At 42.3% G+C, this 24,511-nt stretch overlaps 1 protein-coding gene across 2 annotated transcripts in view; it reads left to right on the plus strand.

Moving 5' to 3' along the window:
- The window catches only part of Myo3b (myosin IIIB), a 422,761-nt gene that overhangs the window by 178,207 nt on the left and 220,043 nt on the right, over positions 1-24,511 (plus strand). For both annotated transcript variants that reach the window (XM_008855235.3, XM_008855233.3), the window contains exons 14-21: positions 1,953-2,051; positions 2,600-2,714; positions 8,696-8,822; positions 9,884-10,094; positions 11,241-11,388; positions 12,607-12,760; positions 15,158-15,246; positions 16,789-16,918. In XM_008855235.3, the coding sequence (XP_008853457.1) occupies positions 1,953-2,051; positions 2,600-2,714; positions 8,696-8,822; positions 9,884-10,094; positions 11,241-11,388; positions 12,607-12,760; positions 15,158-15,246; positions 16,789-16,918 (1,073 nt within the window). The remainder of the gene's footprint in view (positions 1-1,952; positions 2,052-2,599; positions 2,715-8,695; positions 8,823-9,883; positions 10,095-11,240; positions 11,389-12,606; positions 12,761-15,157; positions 15,247-16,788; positions 16,919-24,511) is intronic.

Here is a 24,511-nt window from a genome sequence, read left to right on the forward strand (position 1 = left end):
AGCAAGTCCTCCTTCTGACCTGACATAAGTAATTTCCATTCCCCATGTGCGTCTTCATCATAGCCCCTTCCTTGTTTCTTTCAAAGTCCTCATCCCAAGTTCCATGCTTGTTTCATCTAATTCTGTGTAGAAAGAATGCTCCAAAAAGACATGAATCCTCTTAGTCCTGTATCCTTGGCATCCAGCACAGTGCCTGCCATAATTGGCATTCAGTATATGTATCAGTTGAATAAGAACCTTTAAAAATCTATCTGTATTCTGTATCACATAGTATACCTTTACTATGCAGAATGAAATTTATTTTAAATATTTTATTTATTATTTTTATTTTATGTGCATGAGTTTATTGCCTGCATGTGTGTAAGCGCACCTGTGTTGTGCAATACCCGAGGAAGTCAGAGAGGGTGTTGGATCCTCTGGAACTGAAGTTACAGGCAGTTGTTAGCCACCATGTGGGTCCTGGAAATCAAACCTGGGTCCTCTTCAAGAGCAGCAAGTACTCTTAACCACTGAGCCATCTCTCCCGCACTGCAATTTATTTTAAGTAATAAAAAATATCTAGGCATATTGGCATGCACCCTCTAATGCCAGCACTGGGAAAGTGGAGGCAGGAGAGGCAGGAGAAGCAGGCCAGACCCTGTATAAGAAACCCAGTGGTGGGGGCTGGAGAGATGACTCAGGCGTTAGGAGCATTTACTGCTCTTACAGAGGACTCAGGTTCAGCTCCCAGCATCGGGAGTCTCACAACTGCCTGTAACCCCAATTCCAGGGGATCTAAGAGGGTCTCTGCAGACACCTGCAGGCATGTGATATATATAAACTCACACAAGCATACATAGTGCAAGCATACATACTGCACATAAATAAAAATTGTTGAATCTTTTTAAAAATGGCTGGGGATGTACCTCAGTGGTAGAGTACTTGTCTAGAATGTACATGCACCTGGGTTAGATTTCCAGTGATGAACAAAACATATTAATAAAGCAACAAACTAATTTTTGATGAACAAATAATGAGAAACGACAAGCAGAGCCATCCAGAAGATAGCAATAAGGCAGGCTAAATGGCCAAAGGAAGATGAGGATGCCTGGAAGAGGATAAAGGAAAACTGGAACTAAATCACTGATGGGGAAAGGAGAGGAGGAGGACCAGGCTTTCCAGAGAGGGAGGCTGTCCAACAAGATTTCCCAACATCTAGGAGTGTCCTCAGGGTGCACTACCTTCTTCCGAAAGAGAGGGCTATGAGGTAGTACTCTTCAAACTGTGCTGAAGGACTTTCCAAAACTCCCCAGTCTGTTATGACCTAAGACAATGAAAATGAGTTCTTAAAAAATGACCATTTGCATGGTGTCGTAGTGCCACCACTTGCTGTGCAGTCTAAGCATGTGCTTTCCAGCTCGTTCTGTATCATATGTTGACACCGATGAACACACTAAGCATCAGTCTGAAAGGACCCTACGAAAGAGGTTGACAGCAGGAGACTATGGATACGACCGGGGGAGATGGCCCCAGAGCACCTCAGCTCTAGGACTAGTTCTCCTGTGACTGCTGTGTGACTCCCAAGCCACTTCCTGTTTGGGGCTCCAGTAAAGCAACAGATTTGGCTGATCTCTGTAGGCTGGAACTCCCACTATCTGAAGCAATAGGGGCTTGTGGCTCAGAGGCAAGGGCCCAGGAGCTGCTTGGAAAGGTAGCTGCATGTGAACAACCATACTGCTGCCTGTTTTGCTCTAAAACCTCCTCTGGTTTAAAGACAAGTGTGCTCAGTAAGGCAGGATTGTTACTGTATGAATTCTATAACTGTCATTGTTTTGTAATTGGGATGATGATACATATTAATTGCCTTAATATGCAAATTTGCTACAGAATAGTATTTTGCACAAAAAATTAATATAAATGATTTAGCTCAGGAAAGTTCAGAATAGATAATTTCCTCCTCACTTTTTTTCCAGGGGAGAGAAAAATTTTCACATATTTTACTGTATTTATGCTGGTCTTTATCATCAAAAGAAACTTTCCGAGTTCAGACTTCCTGAGGAAAAGCCTCCTAGGTAAGTTTTATTGTAAAACCTCTTGCTTGGGGGTTTTGATTGTTACTTCTTTTTTTTTTTTTTTTTTTTTTTTTTTTTTTTTTTGGTCTTTTTGAGACAGGGTCTCCTTGTAGCCCCAGCTGTCCTGGAACTCACTATGTAGACCAGGCTGACCTTGAACTCACAGAGATCCGCCTGCCTCTGCCTCCTGAGTGCTGGGATTAAAGGCGTGCACCACCATGCCCAGCTTGATTGTTACTTTTGAATGAATGTACAATTAACAATTGACAAATTCAGAAGTGAGTGGAGCTGTTTCCCTAACTGGGAACTGGCTGTCTACTTAAGTTAAATATGCAAGAGGAGGGGACAAAACAACACCTCACCACTTGCATTATTTTCTAGAAGGATCAAAAGCATAACTGCAGCAGTTTATCTCAGTGCCATGAACAGTTATTAGACTGTGAAGGAATCACTCTTGCAAAGAAGCCCGAATATCACCTGCCTGGTGCATGAGGTGCTGTTTTCCAAGTTAATGCTCACTGTGTTTGGTCATATCCCACTTCATTCAGGTATATAGCTGCTGAAACTGGGAGCGTCATGCATGATATCACTTCCAAGGACTCTTACCGAAGACAGTTTGAAGCAATTCAGCATTGCTTCAGGATTATTGGATTCACTGACAAGGTAAATGATTGTTAAGGGAAACAAGCTCAAGTGTTAATATTTTTAGATGAGTGTGACTGAAGACGTACATGTTCTAATGGGGCTGGACACTTTTCAGATGAATGCTGGGCATGAGATAAGGCATTTCTAATCAACATGTGGTCTGAGAATCCAAAATTTTGTCACCCTCTGATGTTGGAATGTAGATGCTCTGGTCTGTCCAAGAATGATTGGCTCAGACTCTAAACTGGAGCAAGATGCCCAAATGAACATCAGGTGTGAGAGGCACAGTTAGGAGGGCCACATGCCTGTTGACTGTTATCACTGTCATCAATTAGAATGAGATATTCCCCAAACAATATTGCCCTTTTCTGAGTTGAGGTGACTTCTGAGACTAGAAGTAAGGGAATGTGTAGGTTACACCTAAGCCTCAAAAATGTATGTATGCAAATAGCTCTTTGTGCAATATGACAAACTAATTAAAGCCCTTTCAACTTCCTTTCTGTCACTGCCTTCTCCCTGGGATACAGTTGCACATTATTAAATATCGCTGTAAGAATCAAACTATTTTGTCATCCTACAAACAGATGTCTCTATTAAATACATGGTAGGGCTAACACACAGTATTTATAACCTGAGGATCAAATATTATTCTGTGATACATTATGTCATAGTTTCAGGGCTTTATGCCATCAATTTTGCAAAAACATATAGATTCTTTAGCTTTTCTAGCAGAGGGGGTGCATGATTAGGAGGTAGGCTAGAGTGTTAAATCTTAAGGGATTAGATTACAAAACATTCCAGTTGCCTGGGGGCAACCACTCTAGATAAAGGATTGCTTCTGTAATCCATTGAGTTTGGCCAGCCTTTTCTTCCATAGCATGGTGGATTTTAATCCTAATAATGCCATTCTTTTTTTTTTTTTCTTTTCCTATCTAACTGTTCATTTTCTTTGTTGGCTTCCCATATACTATTAACTGACAGCTGGAGGAAAATTCCAAAATTCAGGATAAAAATAGAAATATATTTCCCAGCTTCTTTGAGAAGAGCAGTAAAACAAGCTCTTACACTGTTAAAGGTCTCTTATAGTGATTAACTTATAGAACTCATTTTTATCAGTTGCACACCATTAGAAGCATCAACACATGGTAGAGATGGAAATAGAGCTGTTTAAAGAACAGGCATGTCCCCAGCGTATAACAGGAGTATGACAGTATGGCACTGTGTATATGTCCCCAGTGTATAACAATAGTGTAATGTTATGCCACTGTGTGTGTGTCTCCAGTGTATAACAGGTGTGATAGTTTGTCACTGTGTATATCTTCCCTGGGTCCCACATTAATTCATTTGGAAGTAAATGAACTGAAATTGATTAGCAGCTTTGGAAATAGAAGGGACAGGCTGGATCTTATCTCTCTGACCCTAAAATCTGTGGTGTATCTCTGTAGACAACCTGTTCTGATCAATTATTTCACTTCACATCATGTTTTTAAAGTCACAGTAATGTGACTAAATTCAGAAAGACTCAGTTGTATGAAGTTAGGTTCAGATGCCAAATAGCTGAAGGGACTAAACTTTCTTTTATTATTTTCTGCCAGACACATCCAAAGAGCTGAGAGGAACTGGTCAATTCAATTAAAATTATATTTTCTGTCCTTTCTTAGAAGGTCACTAGTTCCCTGTAGGAATTCCTCGTTTTTTTTTTTTTTTCTGCCAAATTCTTATAGCAAAATTATGAGATGCGAACTTAAGTGTGGACTCAGGAGGATGAATTTGAATTCTAGGACACCAGCCAAAAGTATCAGAAGAACACTGACTCTGAGTTTATTATAAAGAAACTTCCATGGCAGAAGGAATCCTTCAGTAATGATGGTGGCTCTGAGCAGGAGGCTTAGAGGATTCTACCTTAAACTGAATTCTATATCTGGCACCAAACAGTGCTGTTTCAGCTTAATATTATGCTGGTCCTGTTGGCATAAACATTATTATAACATGCTAAATAAGTTGAGTTGTATTATTTAGAGCTGCATGAAAACTTGGATGCTGCATATGATGGTAGAGACTGGACATGTGCACAGATCCCTAGATGCAGAGGCCAGAAAAAAGCCTTGGCAGTCAGGGTAATATTTCTTCTCTTTCTTCAAAATAGATTATGGAGTCTCTGAAAAGAGATTTAAGAGTTATAAGCTAAAATAGAACTTGGGAGTCCCTAAGGATGGGATACCACTGACTTTAAATTTATTATATATGTGTGAGTATTTTGCCTGCATGTAAGTGCACCCCCCCACCCTACGCCCCCCCAAACCCCTGCCGTGAGTGCAATGCCTGCAAGGAATTGGAGTTATGGATAGTTCTTAGCTGCCATGTGGGTGCTGGGACCCAAACCCAGGTCCTCTGCAAGAGCAGTCAGTACTCCTAGCAGTGGCGCCATCTCTCCAGCCCCATGGGATACCACTGACTTTTAAGGAGCCAAATGTCATGAACCTCTGCAAGGAGACAAGATGTTGGAATCTCAGCTCACCCTGATACAATGTTTAGGGCAGAACTGGTGAAAAACTAAAGAAGCTTCCGGGAAAGAAAGAGAAAATGTAAATTTCTAGGGAGGTACAAGAGAGATAACTATCTGAGGTGACTGGGAGCCAGGCCAGAGATGATTTTAGAAAAGCGTTACCAAGTCCTTCTTAAATTTCAGTTTGACCTCAACACTGTCTAGGGATCACTTCTCTAGTAAATAAGTATTGTCTTTGGTGGAGAAAAGCTCTTTCCATTTTCACTGATTGGTGGTAAGACTGAATTCATGCTCATCAACAGTAAATTAAGATAACCCAGTTGGAGGAATGGTCAAGCCTTTTTTTAAGATTTATTTTTATTTTTATTTGTATACATACATGTGTATCTATATGTTGGTATATGCCAGTGTGAGTGCAGATGCCTGTGTGAGTACAGGTGCCCATGGACTCCAAGTGTCAGGTCCTCTGGAGCTGGAGTGACAGGTGGTTGCAAGCTGCCCAGGGTGGTGGGAACCAAACTTGGATCTTCTAGAAGAGCAGCAAGTGCTCTTAACCTCTGATCCAACTCTCCAATCCCTTGTTAAGCCTTCTTGATAATATGCCTCATTCTACATGAGTTTGTACCATTTTATAGAAAGCTAGTGGCTGGAAAGAAATAGTAGTAGTATAAAAAGACTCCAGAGGAAAGAGAGATTTCCAAACAGGCTCCACAGCTGTGGTGAGGCAAGGGAAAGCCAGAGAAGGGAGCTGAGAAAGCTTTCCCATTTCTCAGGAAGTTTGGGGGCAAGGTAGAGTCACACCAAAGACAGCACTGATGGAGCCCTACCATGGCTGGGTATGAGTGGTGTTTTGAACTAACATTGTGGTGGGTGGAAGCTTCTGGGTCAGAAAGGAAGATGTGATTAACCCTCAGGCAGGGCTAAAGGAGTCAGGCAGGCGAAAAGCCCAGACATATTGCATAGGGAGCACACCAAGGCTGAATCCTCTTTCAAAAAAGTCTTTCCCTTCACTGAACCAAGGAAGCAGGCATCAGCAGTTCACACAGTGTTTGAGCCTAAATGGAACTCAAGGTCACAGGGAGGTTTCCACTTTTGTTGGCTCCCTGAATACAGCATTGAAGAGAATGTGGTCAGAGACGCAACAGCGTGAATTGCTGGTCTCCAGCGCATGGTCCCCGACAGCCGTTTTCTTTGGGGCTAATTATCCCAACATTTGAAACTGTATTTGGGGAGGTGTCATGGTAGTACATGAAGAGCATGCGCATATTTTAACCAGAAGACCCTCACTTTTTCCTTAAGAGTATGGAGAGTTTTATATACCTCTTGAGGAAGCTGGATAAAAATATGGCAGATGTAGAACTCACTGCTAGAATCTCGGTTTCAAACTCTCAGATCTGCCCCTGTTCGGTGTTGCTTGATGCAGCAAGACACAGGCAATATTGATTAAAGTAATAAGGTGCTGTCGTGTTAAATTCAGGCAAGTCCCAGAAAACCCATTTGGTAGGTGTTCTCCTTAGTCACTTTTAAGTTGTGTGATTAAACAGAGATTCTTGAAGTCAGAAACATGATATCTTGTCGTTGATTTAGGAGTTAGAAGAACGATATTTATAGCAGAAGCCAGGCTTAGAATCCTCATTTGTCTTTGCAGCATTGCCAGGTATCCAGTAGATGGCGCTATTACAGCCTGAATTCAGTTTTGAGGCTTTACTGGGAAATGTCTACGAGGAGGCTCAGTTTGGAGGGCAGTACTTTATCACTGCTCTAATGACAGTTCCTATTTCTTTGCTGTGTATAGTATTAAATCAACCTGCTTGAATATTTTTTGTGGAAGTAAAATTTTATTATGATAAAATCCAGAAATTCCCTGACTAGATATTTCATTGTTTCACATACGGAAAATATAAATTTTAATGAACAAACATACATTATTTTTAGACCATTATAGACTCTACTTTGAATTTGTAAATAGGACTTAGATCACCTGAACTGGTTTTACTCAAATTTCTGACAACAAATATGTGAGTTTTTATTCATTTATTTTAACCCCATGTCAATTAATCTCTTATACCAACTCAAGGACCCACGATTCGACTCAATTCTATTATCTGGAGTTGGCATCAGATGCTATAAATTAAGGGCTCAGTCCCACAAGACTGCTCCCACTTCAGATGCCAGTGCTAAGTGCTAGGCCTTTTGCACCTCTGGTTATAAACTGAGGTTATGTGACCTTCTGCTTAGGCTTGCTAACCAAATGAAAACATGAACAGAACAATAGGCAGAATTCAGTGCTCCCATGACCTCTGGACATGACACGCTCCCAGCACCTCCAAGATAGGCCAATCTGGAAGCTCCCTGAAGGAGTTTTATGGAGTTTACACCACACATACAAGACAGGCTAATTATCAGTGATTAGCTTAATCTATAGCTCCTATCCTTTCCTCAGACAGAGTTTGTTGGGATGAGGGGGAGTAAAAGTTCTAAGATTCGGTCCTCCTTGGGCAATCAGCTCCCCCCATCTCAAGTCTCACCTAGAAGTCCACTAAGATTCACCTTATTAACATAAACTCAGGTACTGTAGAAAGGCACTTGTCATCCAGACAATTTTAGAAACTCTTGTGCCAGGTATTGGGGATAAAGGACCAAATATTTATATTTCTTCTTATATCACAATATCATAGACCATTTCTAGTAAGTCTTTCAAAAATGTTTCCTCATGGGGACTAGAGGGATGACTCAGCAGTTAACAGCACTGGCTACTCCACATGATGGTTAACAAGTGTCTCTAACTCCAGTTCCAGGAGATCTGACACCCTCTTTTGACCACAGGCATTGCACGACATGATGTACTTACATACATCAGGTAATATTCTCACACACATAAGATAAAAATAATAAAATATTTTAAAAATGTTTCCTTACTTTATACATAACTCTACACTATGTTGCTTAACTGAGATATCCTAGTAAGCCATCAATGGATGCCCTCCCAAGTATTTCATAAAAGCTACTAAAAGGGACATCTATTCTCTTGTTATGAAGAAAGGACCATCTCTAAATTTGGGAGCTGGTATTAATTAGGGTAAAGGGCTGAAAAGTGGTTTAGAGGACATAGAAGGTCATTTCCCCCTTGATCACCATTCCAAATAAAAAGATTTGGGTTACAGAGCAGCTCCACTCCTGTGATCTAGCTCTGGTCTAATGGCATGGTTGTAGCCAGGTTGCTAGGAGTTCTAGCCAGCAATAGTGAGAGAGAAAGCACAGAGAAATGTGTTCATCTCCTAGGGCCTGAGGAAAACATCATTCTGTTTGCTTCATTGTTAATATTTAGTGACATTACCATTCCTAACCCACAAGGAAGGTGGGGACAGTTGTGTGTGTTCAGAAAGGAGAACAGACTTTGATGGACAACTGTAGTCCTTTTAATCAAAGGGTTAATGATTCATTGGTTTGATTGGCAATGACCTCCAAACATGGTTGTCAATGTCCTTTTCAGGAGGTGCATTCTGTGTACAGAATTCTGGCTGGGATTTTGAATATTGGGAACATCGAGTTTGCAGCTACTTCCTCTCAACACCAAACTGATAAAAGTGAGGTGCCCAATGCTGAAGCTTTGGAAAATGGTAATTATTTGAAAATTGTGCCCTACTACCAAAGTACATGCATCTTTTACATTGGTAGTTTTGCAAGAATCTGTAGAATACAATGCAGCTGTTGCAGATCCTTCTAGTAGGTCTACATGTTTCTACTAAGCAGTATTTCCTAGATGTCCTGCATTGCAAATAGCTGTTCTGCAGAAAAGTATTCCATGCCACGTACTTTTAGTGGTTGTCAACCTTGGCTGCTTTCAGAAATCATCTATAATTTTTTGGAAAAAAACAAAAAGGTTATGAATCCATCAATTTAGCATCTGTAGTAGAGAAAGCAATGCCTATTTACTTGTAAAGTTCCCCTGGCAATTATGGTGGAACAAAGGATGAGAATTCTAGGGTTTTTTTTTTTTTTTTTTTTTTTGGGTGCTGGGATCTGAACTCAGGTCCCCATGCTTAAGTAGCACCCTTACCCACTAAGCCATCTCTCCAGTTCACTTTATCATGGTTTTTAAAAGTGAAGATAATAGCAGTGCCCATCTTACCTGAGTGTGGTCTCCTATAGACAGCCTATACTTCTTGGTGACCAGCATAGGGTGGTACCTGAAAAACGACATCTTTAAACCTGCCAGATACAGTGGTGTGTGCCTGTATTCCCAACATAGGAGGCTGAGACAAGAGAATGTAGAGTTTGAGAAAAGCCTGGTCTATATATAGTGAGACCCTGTCTCAAAATTGTTTCTGATTTATATAAAATCAAAACCTTCCTGCATTAAGCTGTAGAATGTTTTAGGGTCTTTAATATTGCTAGTGTGTTCCTGACTGTTTATTCCAATTTATTTGATAAAAGGCCACTTCTTCTCCCTTCCACAGAACCCCCCACAACATCTTTTTCTCACCAAATATTTGTGAAGAGCTTTCAGAACAGTTCTGTGTCAGTGCATTCCACAGACTGTTTGGGTTAGGGTCCTTGCTTGCTTGTCTTGATTCTAAAGCACCTGAACACGGTAGATGAGATGCTATAGATGCTTTGCTGATACAGGCTGAGTGAAGGGGGTACACATGTCCAGGGTCATGTTTACTCTTTGTTCCAGCTGCCTGTGTGCTCTGCATCAGCCCTGAAGAATTGCAGGAGGCCCTCACATCCCACTGTGTGGTCACTAGAGGCGAGACCATTATCCGCGCCAACACCGTGGATAGGGCTGCAGATGTCAGGGATGCAATGTCCAAAGCCCTGTATGGGAGGCTGTTCAGCTGGATTGTGAATCGCATCAACACCCTCCTGCAGCCAGACAAAAACTTATGGCAAGTCCCCTGGGGAGCAGAGGCCTTGAGAGAACAGTGCTACACCATGGCTCTTAAAGTCTGCAAGAGGGAGGGTTTGGTCTACCTGAGTTTTTTTAGCAAAGTGCTCTAGGCTTTCAACTTGGAAAGCAACAGTGGGAGCCAGGAGAGTTGAAGTGTTTCCACTAAGGGGCGAATGATTGATGGAATCTTTGGAGTGTAGATGGAACCTTTGGAGTGTAGTGTTCAAGGGAGGAGGCTTGGCAGGGAGCTGTGTAAACCTGGTTCATGTCCAACTTTTGCAGCTTCCTCAGCGGCGTTTTCTAAGTCACACATTCCCCTCTGTACAGTGAAGTTAATATGTTCCCCTTGCGGGAGTCTTTAGAATTAAGTGAGACATTTTATGAAAAGCTTTAAAACATAGAATCTTACAGTATTCTATGACTCCTTTTACCCCCTGAGCTTTAATGGTTTTCTGTATCATAGAGGAATTGACAAAGTTAAATTTTGAAGCATGATCCTGCAAGTAGGTTTTGGGGATAGGTGGATGGAAGAATGTATAGGCAGAAAACACAACCCCTTCATTTGATTTGAATATGGAGCTTCTGAGTAGATATTTTGTTCTATTTTTTTAAAGATTTATTCATTTTATTTTATGTGTATGGATGTTTTGTCTACATGTACGCATTTACATCGCATGCATGTCTAGTGCCTGGTGCCTGTGGAGGTTAGAAGAAGGCATTTGATATCCTGGAACTGGAGTTACAGAAAGTTAACAGCTGCCATGTGGGTGCTGGGAACTAAACCCAGCTCCTCTGCAAGAGCAGCCAGTGCTCTTAGCCACTGAACCATCTCTCCAGCCCTCTGTTTTATATTTTTGAGGGAGGGTCTTTCTCTGTAGCCTAGGCTGCCTTTGAGCCCTACACCCCTGCCTCAGCCTCCAGAGTGCTGAGATTACATGTATGTGCCAGGACATACAGTCTGGCTCTGAGTAAGATTTTAAAGGAGGGAGGAACATTGTTGAAAGTTTTAGGCTGCTGTCTTGGAGGGGCAGGAGGCAGCTTTCTGTGAGGGTGGGCCACATGCTGGTGAATACTTGGACTCACATTGTCATTGTCTTGAGAAAGATGGAACTTTTAAAGAGTTTTCTTCCTCTTGCTCATGTAGCCGTGCTGAAAATGGGATGAATGTGGGGATCTTGGATATTTTTGGATTCGAGAATTTTCAGAGAAATTCCTTTGAGCAGCTCTGCATAAACATCGCCAATGAACAAATCCAGTACTATTTCAATCAGCACGTGTTTGCTCTTGAGCAGGTAAGGGTTAGCTCTCCAGCTACCAAGCACGATGGGGGAAGGTGTTGCCAGGCTGCCCATAGTTTGAATCAAAAACATGGTTAGTCAGGCCATCACACAAAAGACTGCAGAAAAACCACTGGCAAGACAGTTCTGTCAAAAGAAACAGTCTAAATTTAGTCTGGAAAAAAAAATCTCATTTCTGTGGAAAGGTACATTTCCTCATGAGTGGAGCAGGTGACAGGCCAATTATTTAAATCTTACTTCAAAATTGTTTCATGCATATTGTTGAAAATGTTTCATTCTCTTCTATTTTGTCTAAAAATATCCATAATGGTGTCTTAAATGGTGCAGGGTGATCCTGAGCCCAAGACATGGGTTAGCACCCACACCATCTTCATCTCTCATCATCTCTGCACCAGAGACCCAATAATAGAGAGGTGTCTCCAGGGAGGAATGAAGTTATGTCCTTGAATTTCTAGATATGGAAGTCTTTTTCCCTCAGAGTACAATGGTAAATCAATAGAAAGAGAAGCTAGTGGCCCCCAGATGCCAGGCTTTCCTTTCCTGCGCTAGTACTTTGCTCCACCTGAGCCATACGGAAACCTAAAGATTCCCTTCTAGCACAGAACACAGACTTCTAACCAGCCCTGAGGGTACTAAGAGATCATTTCTGGATATCAAGGGACACACAGACTATACTGTCAGTGAGTAAACACAAAGACACTGAAGAAAAACACTGCTGGGATTGGTTTACCACAGGCTCTGGGTACACCTGCAGAGGACTCCTCCCTGCTCACCTTGCGTAAAACTTGACTTCATGCCCATCCTGAGTCCTTCCATTTATCTCCTTGGGAAATCTGCAGTTTTTCTAGTTTTCTGGTTCTATATGCTTCTTTTACAGAAGAAAGAAACAACTTAAAACATGTTAGTCACCAAAATGACGTTTTGGATTCAGCCCCACTTACTTCCTGCATGAATTTCTAAATTATGAGTTCCCAAGTCAGTGTTGGGTAGACAGCTTTTGCTGCCTTGAGCTGTCTAGAACAGGTTACCTGTAAGTCACACACACACAGCTTCAACACTGTGACAGGCAGAAGAGTCCTCTTCTGTAGGCCCAGTACACTTCCAGTTACCTACATGGCTCAGTGTTGCCAGACACCAAAAGCCCAGGCTAAAATATCCTCCTGGTACTGAGACCAGTTTCAGGTGAGACAGTCACAGTCCATTTCCCTCCAGATGGAGTATGAAAATGAGGGCATTGCTGCTGTCCCTGTGCAGTATGAGGACAATCGCCCACTGCTGGACATGTTCCTACAGAAACCCCTGGGCCTGCTTGCACTTTTGGATGAGGAAAGTCGGTTTCCCCAAGCAACAGACCAGACCCTGGTTGGTAGGTACCAGAGGAAAAAGGCACATATACCAAGAATGGAAATTGGTGCTTGACAGCAAATGAATGTGTTTAAGAACGAGTTTAGCCTTCTTTTGGATACCTGGTGGGTTGTAAAAGTATAGACCCTGGGGCTGGGGTGATGGCTCAGCAGTTAGGGGCACTTGCTACTCTTGCAGAGGACTTGGGTTCGGTTCTCAGCACCATTATCAGGTGGCTCATAACCACCTGTAACTTCATTTCCAGGACATCTGACACAGTCTTTTGGCCTCTACGGGTACTTGTATGCATATGTTGTACATACAGACAAGCAGGCACACACACACTTATACATAAATAAAAATTTAAAATATAAGACCCTGTTTTTTAAATGAATTGCAATGTCCTTGTGGAATTTGTGGCTTCTGGTAAACCTATCGCCGTCCTTAAACGACAATTCCCTAAACACTCCCCATCTTCCTGTTCCTACCAGCACAAACATTATTTCTTCATATTTACATCATTTTTATAGTTTCTGCTCCCTTAGTTCTCACAGCCAGTACTTACCCTCCCTTCCTTTTTACATTTGATCTTAGCCAGAAGTTTAAGAAGTGATGCGTCTCATTTTCTTTGTAATCTTGTCTCATGTCCCCAGGACCCCTGTCCACTGCTGGTCCCAGAGAGTGCAGGAGCCCTTGCAGCCCCCAGGTGCCCAGACTCACAATACCCTCTCTTCTGTAGACGTCCATGTGGGGTAGCCTTTCTAAAGCCACCTTTCCTTAGCTCACTAGTATCTCCTGGATAGAAAGAATGTTATCCCCACCTGGCATTGAAAGTCCTCTACTTTTCACATTTATTTATTTACTCTGTGTGTGAGTGTGCCTGAGAAAGTGTGTGTGTGTGTATTTGTCTGTGAGCGTGTGTGTATGTGTGTGTGTGTCTGAGAGAAAGAGAGAGGGGGTGAATGTGTGTGTGTGTGTGTGTGTAGTTCAGAGGACAACTTGTGGGAGTCCTTGTCTCCTTCTACCTTGTGGGTTCCAGGGATGGAACTAAGGTCATCAAGCTTGATGGCAACTGCCTTGACCCAATGAGCTATCTTGTGGGCCCATGCCCTCTGTTATTTCCATTGTTTCTCTTGATCTTCCTCTAGAATCTTCAGTTTACATGAGCTTTGCTCCTCGCCTATACTGCGACGTTAGAGGCCCTGGGGCCCCTAATCCTTATGTGCCTTCAGTGCCTAGCACAGTTCCTCACACTAAGCTCTCGGTTATAACTGTGGCAATGCAAAAGCGTTTATGAGAGAGTAGAAAGTTTCAAACCTTTTTTTTTCAAATGGAAAATAGATTTATGAGAGAAATGTGGCATCTTAAGGCCCAGCCTGGCACTAGTTACAGCACTAAACAGCTAAAAAAAGATGAGTTGTATTTGTCTGACCAGGGCTGGTTGGGCTAGTTAATGCTGGTCTACAAGCCCTTAAGGATTCTATGTCTCTGATGGCTGGAGGAACAGATTTTTGTTTGAAAGAGCAGGCAGTTCCTGTTGTTACTCTCCAATACGAAAATCTGCACTGATAAAATTTTTTAAAACTTTTTATTTAGTATTCATACAGGCATATAATGAGTTTGGGTCTAATCTATCCCCATTCCACCCCCTCTAATTCCCTATCTTCTCACCATTTCCTTCCCAACTCTCTCTCTCTCTCTCTCTCTCTCTCTCTCTCTCTCTCTCACCCATGGAGCCCAATTTATGCTGCCCTTATACTCCTGAGTTTGGAGCCATCCACTGCAGCAACCAGGGCCACACCCTTAAACAAAACTGACTCTCCCTCCCCAGAAGCCATCAACTGATCATAACTCCTCAGTCGGGGCCCCTCCCGGCTCCATGCTGAAATGTTGACTGGCTGGATCTTGTGCAGATCTTATGCAGGCAACCACACCTTCTCTCTCTCTCTCTCCTCTCTCCTCTCTCCTCTCTCCTCTCTCCTCTCTCCCCTCTCTCCCATAAAGTCCATTTAGTAATGCCTGTCTGTACATGGGTATGGGACAATCTGCTGGAGCATAAGTAGCCATAACCTTGAAGAAAACTGACTCTCTGTCCCCCAGAAAACATCAATTTCCTGTAGCTCCTCAGATAAGGATAGAATTTCAAGAGTCCCTCCCCCATCCATGCAGGGACTTTGGTTGACTTGATCTTGTACAAGTCTTATGCATGCAGTCTACGCCACTATGGGTTCATATATGCAATGGTGTTGTCATGTCCTGCAAATACTGTTTTGCTAAAGGAAATCTGCTCTCTCTGGTTCTTATAAGCTTTCTGACCCCCTCTTCCACGATAATCCCTAAACCTTGAGGGCAAGGGGGTGCGATATAGATGCTCCATTTAGAGTTCAGTACTCTGCAGTCTCTTATTCTCTGCACATAGATAAATTTGAAGATAACCTACGCTGCAAGTTCTTCTGGAGGCCCAAAGGAGTGGAGCTCTGCTTTGGCATTCAACACTATGCTGGACAGGTGAGACAGGCATGAATTGTGGGATCTGAGAGTAACTAAATTGTCTGTGTCCAGCTGTGGGGCTGCTCTGGGAACTGCTTGCGGACTTCACCCTTGTTTCGATGCTAGTCATAATTCCCAACGGCCTCAGTGGTACTGCTCACAGAAGTTGCCACACAAGCAGCTTCTCACTGGGAGGGCAATAGAGCTGCCACCTGCCTTTTGCCAGCAGGCTGGTCTACCACTGACAGCTCTCCAGAGAGGAAACATCACAGCCTTTTCAGTGTTTGGTGGTAAATGTTTATATTCTAAAACCATTTCAAGATGTGTAGGTGATACTACTACAATGCTGTTTTTAGCACTTTCAACATATGTCCACAGGCCACCAGAAATGTCCAGATGAAAGAAAAAAAAATCACTCCATCATCCAGATATTAAGCTTTTACCACATAAACTGAAATTTCTACCTTTCACATATCACGCTTCAGTCTCAATCTAAGTCCCTAAAGCTGTTTAGTGACTGATTCAGGATTTCTCTAGTCCCAAAGCCCCATGACTCATCACTGTGTTTCTCCCAGAGGAGTCAGTTGAACTATGACCAGTTGGTTCCTGTGAGGTTTGTTGGGGCCCCAAACTCAGAAAATTAGTAGGAGCTGGATGAAAGGTATTTGGGATTGTTTTGCTGATACATATTGCTGTCTGGTCATGGAGACTAATTTTGTCCTCCCGTCCTCTCTGCCTCTCATCCCTGTCCTCTTCCTCTCACCTCTCTATCTTGTCCTTTTAGACATATTTTTCCTCCTATGTACTTTTTCTCCTTTCTTGGATTCTTTTCTCTCTGGTTTCTGTGTTCTTTGCTGAATTCATTTACCACTCAAAGTTTATTTGTAGACAAGGGGTTTTTAGAATATTTCTTAAACTACCTCTAAGCCAGCTGGGCATGGTGGTACATGCTTTTAATCCCAGCACTTGGGAGACAAAGGCAGACAGATTTCTGTGACTTCAAGGCCAGCCTAGTCTGCACACCGAGTTCCAGGCCAGTCAGCAATACATAGTGAGACCCTGTCTCAAAAACAAAACAAAACACTAAATACCTCTAAGCTGGATTACCTTGATGCTGAGAACCAAGAACCACTCAGCATCCTGGAGTGGTCACTGAGATCCCTGAGAAGCAGTGAGGATGCAGTGATCATGAACTAGAAGCCCATCTGCCCAAGTATGATGCCAGCCCACCACTCACCTTATTTGGCCTCTTTCTAAGTCCCTGCTTGTCTACCAGTAGAATGCAGTTAATAGTATCTACCACATAAGATTGATGATTTGCCACATGGTGAATGCTCAGTTTATTTTAACAGTTATGTGATTTATTTTTAGAAGGACCCTTTTCCTCAAATGTAACTGGATAAGAAGCTAAGTTTACCCTGTATCTGGTACTGTGGGGTCAAAAGCCTGACTGTGACAAGATATATAGTACTGGGTAATAACTACCCAGACAACTCACCAGTGTCACCAGCCATGGACAGTTGCCTTGGCTAACTTGCTACTTCGCTGTCTGTGTTGCAGGTATTATATGATGCCTCTGGGGTTCTTGAGAAAAATAGAGACACCCTCCCTGCTGATGTGGTTGTAGTCCTGAGAACATCGGAAAACAAGCTTCTACAGCAACTGTTCTCAATCCCTTTGACCAAAACAGGTACGTGGGAAGCCCCAGTAGCCCAAGTCCTGATGCCTATGCAAGCCCAGGGGGGATTCTTCCAGTCAGTATCTAAATACTGTCATGGCTACACTAACAGTGAACTTCCTTTAAGCAGGGGTAGGAGGTCTAAGTTCAAGAAAAGAAAGTAACCATTTCTCTTGTAAATGAATAAACCCCACAGAAGAATTATGCTTGCATGTACATGCACAAACGCATGCACATATGTATACATACATTTTCCATATCATCTGTTAGACTTTCCATTTTTCTGCCTCCTTTTACTCTTCCATTTATAAGACCATATGTGCTGGATAGCTTCAATTGTCAACTTAACATACCTAGGTAGAAGGAGCCCCAACTGATGAATTTCCTCCATTGGATGGGCCTGTGGCCATGTCTGTGGGGCATTTTCTTAATCATTGAGTGATATGGGAGGGCCTAGCCCACTGTGGGCAGTACCACCCCTGGGCAGTTGGTCCTGTGTTGTCTAAGAAAGCAGGCTGAGCACAGGCCACGGGAGCAGGCCAGTAAGCAGCATTCCTCTTTGGTCTGTGCTACAGCTCCTCCAATTTTCATGCCCTGAGTTCCTCCCTGCCATCCCTCAGTGGAGAGATAAGATAAAATAAATGTTTTCCTCCCCAAGTTGGCATTGGTCAGGGTTTTTATAACAGCAATAGAAAGTAACCAAGGTACCATATGTTATCATTCATTCATACTAAGTATTCTAGGGTAGTCTCATTTTGCCTAGAATTACTGAGATTAGTTCTCTTCATGTATGATTATGAGTACAGGGAGTATGGCAAATCAGCTTGCCTGATCATGAGATCTTCAGAGTTTACCTAGTCTACTTCCCACCCAAGTGTCAAGCCCACCATCCACCTCAACAACCTGGAACATTCCTGGTTTCACTTGCTGACAGTGAGCTTGGGTTGTCGCTCTGTTGATCATCATGCCAGGAAGTGGGAAGCTAGGGCCCCAAACAGGAGTTTCCAGTTTGCCAAATGGATTCCCATCAGGTCAAGCTCCTTACTTACCTGGAGTCTAGCTGTCTTTGGCTGGGCAGCCAACTTAGGCTGTCATAGCCCTGTTTTCAAGTCTTTGTGTTTCCAGGGCTGTGTCTGGAAACAGCTTGGGTATGTTTTTAAGAGTGGGAGAAGCCTCTTCATCATCTCTCATTATTTCCCTGCTTTCCTTCCCTTCCTTCTCCTTCTTTCCTTGGCACCCAAATTATTGACACCCAAATCTAGCCTGGAACCTTTGATAGAAATTCCAATCTTTCCAGTTACCAAGTTTGGTTTATAGTAGCATATAAAACATGCGAGGTAAGGGAGCTGGAGAGGTGTCTTAGTGGTTAAGAGCACTGACTGCTCTTGCAGAGGACCCGGGTTCGATTCCCAGCAGCTACATGGCAGCTATGAACCGTCCTTAACTCCAGTTCCAGGGGAATCCGAAGCCCTCTTCTGACCTCCATGGCATTGCACGACACGGGTGCACTCACACACATGCAGGCAATACACTGATACACATAAAGTAAAAATAACAAATTTTAAAAAACATGCAGAGTAATGAAAAGCTTGGTTAAGGAGGAAATAGAGCTATAGCTACAAACTTAAATTCACCTTAACTTGAGAGGAACGTTGAAAGCAAGCTCTTAACTTTCTTCAACACGCTCCTACAGTAGCCAGGTGCCTGCGGGAAGGCTGTTGCCAGTTTCCTCTCTTGATGTGTCTTGCATAGAGTCAGGATTAATTCATTACAGATTCCCAGGGGTTTGAAGGCAGGTGTGGGCAGAGCTGGCTGATATTTCCCCACTGGAGCTCAGGGATATCGGCAACTCTGCGGCTGATTTTTGTGCAGAGGCAAAATAAAGGTAAAGGCCGTTATTAACAGGATAAATAGTCTCTGAATTAAAATCTATCCAATGAGTCTTCAGCTGGCACTTGCACTCTTCCATAAATATGAATAATGACATGTCAGATCTGGTCACAATTTGGAATTTTTTTTGCTTTTCAACCTGTGGCAAAAGAAAGACAAGTTTGTGTTCCTGAACACTAGGTGGCTCTGTGCAGAAAGTCGGTCTGCTTTGAGCATCTGTTGGTTTTTCCTAGGGCTACGTAAAAAAGCTGGAGGAAAAGCAACAGAGCCTTTTCCATTTCTTAATTTTGACTTTTAACTTTACTTCCAAAGAGCTTGCAACTTTTTCTGAATCTTGCCTGGAAATAGAACCCCACATATCTGGAAGAAATAAAAGTGAAAAATGACTAGAAACAAATGTGATACCCCAGCAAGCTTTGTAGTCTGAGTTCTGTACTACGCAAGCAATTTCTTTTAAAATCATAAGCTTACATTTTAAGTATTATTAAGAGCCACACACAAACATTAGAAGTAATAAGCATAACCCTATTTATTTTTCTGGACTTATTTATACAAAAATGCATTTAGTTAACAAATACAGAAAAGCTGCTGATAGCAAGGTAAAGTTGAGACAAGAGGTAAGCAACTAGAACTTTCTTGTGCCATCACTTTCTATCTGGAATTGGGCATTAATTTCTAGCCTTATAATGATAGCTTCCCTCAAACCTCAGTCCAAAAGTGATAATGCATCCTGCATTGAATGATAGGATAGGATGCTAATTAAGCTTGTAAAATTTTAAACATTATCCACCCACATCTGTCTGTCTGTCTGTCTATATAATTGTATTATAGCCTTTAAAAGGAAAACCTCATTGGACCAGAATAAGTTACATTGTTTTTGTTGATATTGAAAGTGTTTGCCTCAGGCTCATGCTTGGCCGTTTGAAGGAGGAAGTGGCTACACACTGCTGCTTGAAACAAGGTCCCACGACTTGACATTTTGAGAAAGAATATGTATAATAATTACAGTGTATGAAAACTCATTTTGGTCATTTTAATTTTTATTTATCATTCTTCAACACTTAAATAATTGTCTTATTAAAACTAAATCAGAGGCTGGCAAGATGGCTTAGTGAGTAAAAGCACTTGCCACCAAGCCTGTTGACCTAGGTTCGATACCCAGGACCCACATGGGGGAAGGAAAGAACTAACTCAAGGTTGTCCTCTGACCTCCACATGCATACTGTGGCACATGTACACCCACACACGTACACACCCACATTAAACAAATAAATAAATGAAATTAAAAACCTAAATCAGGTGCTAGTTCAGTGAGCATTGATATTATGGACAATCACTTTACAAGCCCTTTTACAGGATGAGCTACAAGGGAGACGAAAAGAAAGATTAGCATTGAGAAAACTTGGGGGATACTAGCACAAAACTCTGAAAAGGGGGCTGGATTTAGGTTTCTCAATGTGGAAAGAAGAGGACATTTGTTAAGAACACCCATAAGAGATAATTCCATTTTTGTCCCAGCCTCTTTCTCCCTGTGCTGATAGTATTACCCTTAAATGGTGAATGTTGCTAAAAATCAACTTGCTGAACTTTGCAAGAACTATGCAAACACCAGCCCCATGAAGCAATGCAGTAGAGGCAAGGACTCTGCCCAGGGAGAGCCACGTGAGGACAGGAAGCAGAGTGGCTATGGTGGGCAGACTATACTTATTTGTCAGAAAAAAGACTAAAAGTACAAAGACTGGGCTGAGGTTTGTGTATGCTGAGCCCAACTATGATCTAAAAGACTGCTGGCTCTTGAGAAAGGTAAGCATTCCGAACTAGGGGAGAGAAGAGTCAGGCGGTCTAGGTCTAAGCTGCTTTTGCTATGAAGACAAAAAGTCATGAAGTTATATTAGTTCAAAAACAAAAGCAACAAACACAGATATGACCCCCTAAAGGTTGTTGACGATGTTCTGATACCCTGGGCCTTTTCTCGATGGTGGGTACCTAGACATTGGCTTTATAATCCTCATTATTCTTTGCACACTTTTCTGATGTGCATTCTGTTTCATGGTAATATGGGATTCTGCCGAAAGTTAAGGAAGGCCCCTTAGAAATGCAAAGGAAAACTTTAATTTTATTATCAAAGAACTCCTTCCAGGTAAGTTTAGGTTTCCTCATAGTTAGACTGCTGTGTCCTTTGTGTTCAAAGCCACGCAGCAGAGGGCCCCCGGGCTGACTTTCTAGTCCTTTCAAGTTAGCCTTTTTATTGGGCTGTCAGGCGAAGTACACTCCCTTCATTGGAGGATATGAAAAAGAAGTATTGGACTTGACTTCATTCTTATCAAGGTTGAAAGCATCACCATCTGTCTCTGTGTGTAACTGAGTTAGCATTCCATGACTATAACAAATACCTGAGCTAACCAACTTAAAAAGAGAAAAGGTTTATTTTTGGCTCATGGTATTAGAGGTTTCAGCCCATGATCAGTTGGCTCTGCTGTTTTGAGCCTGGTGTAGCACATCATGGCAGGTTTTCCTAGGGGAGCAAAACTGCTTATGTTGTGATTAGGAAGTACAAGAGAGAAAAAAAGACTAGAGTCCCTTGGGTACATGCCCCAAGACCTGAAGACCTCCCACTAATCCCCACCTCTTAGAGGTTGTATCCCTTCCTGATTATGCCAAGCTAAAGACTAAGCCTTAATACTGGGCATTTGGTGGGGGTGGTGGTGGGGACATTCCACACCCAAGATACAGCAGCGACTATACTATAAAACAGCTAGCAACCATGTGGCATTTCCCTACTTCTTGCCCCAAATTTCCATTTCTCATAGTACATTCCAGACTACTGAAGAGATTGAACATAAGGAGAAAAATAATGAGGCCTGGAGTGGTCACTCATGCCCTCATGGCCTATAGCCCCCTCCACTGGCATGTGCTGCATTCGCTGGGAAGATGCCTGTGGCTGAAGAATGCTTTCATTCCAAGGCTCCCAGTCACCACTGGGTAGACAGAGGCAGCTGCAGGTGGTGTGGATTCTCTCTTCTCTCATTGTGAGACGTTTCCCAAGTGGTAACATCTCCTTTGTAATCCTTCCTATTGATTAGAAATTCTGGGGCAATTTTATGGGTAAAAATTGGATGTGGCAGCACTATATTCCAACCTTTCAGCTGAGATTTCTCAAACTGAATGACCCATGCAGAAGAACATTAAAAGGAAAGATGTTCTGACAAGGCGCACTGATATGCTTTCCGGTTTGGGGGAATGTTCTGTTGTCTGCTAGTATGCTAGAGAAAAGTTCAAAAGATTCAGGGAAGGGAAGAGAAAAGTTTCCAAAAACAACTTGAAAGATTCATCTCTATCTTTGAATCATAAACTCTGACTTCTGAATAGTAGTTTGAGGTTTTTTTTGGTTTTTTAAATTTCTATTTATTAATTTTATTTTATGTGTATTCATGTATTGTCTGCCTATAGGTAAGTGCACCGGTGTCATGCAATGCCCACAGAGGACGGAAGAGGCTGTGGGATTCCTTGGAACTGGAATTACAGACAGTTGTTACCTGCCATGTGGGTGCTGGGATTCGAGCCCCAGTCTTCTGCAAGAACAGTTAGTGTTCTTAACTGCTGAGCCATCTCTCCATAGTTTGAGGTTTTAAAGGCATTAAGAACTTGGAGAATCTAGAGAAAAATAAGAGTAGACCAGGGGGAAGATTCTCTAACCTAAGAATATGGGCTTGTTCAGAACCTGAAGCTGAGCTCTGCTCTGTCACCTTTTGCCCAAGAACACTCACAGTGCTCCTTGGAATTTGATTTGCAGTGAAAATCAATAGTAGTCTCACTTTCTTTGCTTCCATTTGCTCCCCTTTTTATTTGGGGATCCAAGAAGAGCTCCTCTGTCTTAAAACATCTTTAAAGAATGTCCATACCTTTACTACTGCAGTTCTTCAAACCAGTGGAAACCTTATTCTGTAACTCCCAATGTTAATGGCATTAAGCCCTTAAGAGGGCACCCTTGGGTCATAGTCTCTGAAGTATCATTAAGAGCATCTGAACTCAAGTGGCAGAGTCTCAGGGTCACAGTACCTGGTTTCTCCTAAAAGGGAGGCTCAGATGATCAGATGAGCTTGCCATCAGGGGCCCCAGAGAATGAGTTCCTCCTCGCACACAGGAGGGTTTTTTTTTTTCCTGTTTGAGAGTGTATCTCTAATCAAAAGATAATTGTGTATTTAGTAAAACTGTCAAGATGGTTCCAGAAATAGGTATTTTCTAGAAGGACTAGAAGAAAATTCCAACCAGAATGGTCAGAGACAAATAGTACCAAATTCAAAAATATTTAATAGAGTACAAAAACAAATTTCTGAATAGGTATGTAAGTCAGTAAGTGGGACAACATAAGCACTATGTACCAGTAAAAGTAGAGAGGAATGCTCTTGTGAGGGTGGGGGGAGACTGCTGTGGGTCAAGATGGAGAAAGACCTCTTTTACTGAAGAAAGCCTTCTTGAAAGAGATTTTTTAATTTTTTAAACTTTATTTGTATGTGTATGAATGTTTTTATCTGCATGTATATAGGTATAACACATGCATGCAGTACTTGTGGAGGCCAGAAGAGGGTGTTGGATCCCCTGAAACTGGAGTTAACTATGGTAGTTAGCTGCCATGTGGGTGCTGGGAACTGAACCTGGGTCCTCTATAAAAGCAGCCAGTGTTCGTAACCACTGAGTCGTCTCTCTGGCCCTGGAAGAGATTTTTGAAATAATAAAGTAGGGAAAGTCAGGCAGTCTGGGAATGATGAGGCATCCTCAGCCAAGGTCTACAGTCTCAAAAGAGAGAGTAGAGTGGATGTGAACAGGACACTGAGGAAAGGACTCTCAAAGTAGAGGAATGGTGTGGTGCAAGGAGGAAGCAGATGGGGCAGGTACAGCAGAACAGTCAGCAAGGGGCTCATGATGCTGTTCTGAACTGCTGCAGTGGTCCTGGGGCAGAACAGCTTCCAGGTAAGAGGAGAAAATTAGAGCAAGGGGGTTAAGGACTAACTAATGAGAAGCAGGTATACTAGGGAGTCAACGTGTATAGCTGTGTAGATGCTCAGCATTTTGGGGGGGATCTTTTTTGAGACAGGGTCTCCCTGTAGCCCCAGCTGGCCTGGAACTTGCTATGTAGACCAGACTGGCTTCGAACTCACAGAGATCCTCCTGCCTCTGCCTCCCAAGTGCTGGGATTAAAGGCGTGTGCCACCATGCCCAGCTGGATGCTCAGTATTTTTATTTTAGATTTTAGATTTAGATCTTGGGTCACAGTTTGGGCTAATTTTAAGTGTAAGGTTCAGGTTCATTTGTTTTCTGTGTGTTTAATTGTTCCAAAACCATTTGTTGAAACGGTTTCTTCTATCTTTTGTTCACTGAACTGCTTTGTACTTTTGTGGAAAATCAATTGGTTATTCTAGATGGGCCTATTTCATTGGTCTATATCTATCCCTTGCCCAATATCATACCTAGTCTTAGCTACTGCAGCTTTATGGTCATCCTTGTGACCAGGTGGCATTATTCCCTCAACTTTAAGCTTCTTTTGTAAAGCTGTTTTGGTTATTCCAGCTCCTTTGCCTTTACATGTGAATTTTAAATGAAGCTGGTTGGTGTCTATGAAAACTCCTGTGGGAATTTTGACTGGAATTGCTTGAAATGTATAGATTGATAGGAATTGACATCTTTGCTATGTGGAGTCTTCCAATCCATGAGCAA

This window comes from Nannospalax galili, unplaced genomic scaffold, assembly GCF_000622305.1.
Source record: "Nannospalax galili isolate Female #2095 unplaced genomic scaffold, S.galili_v1.0 scaffold346, whole genome shotgun sequence".
NCBI classification, from domain to species: domain Eukaryota; kingdom Metazoa; phylum Chordata; class Mammalia; order Rodentia; family Spalacidae; genus Nannospalax; species Nannospalax galili.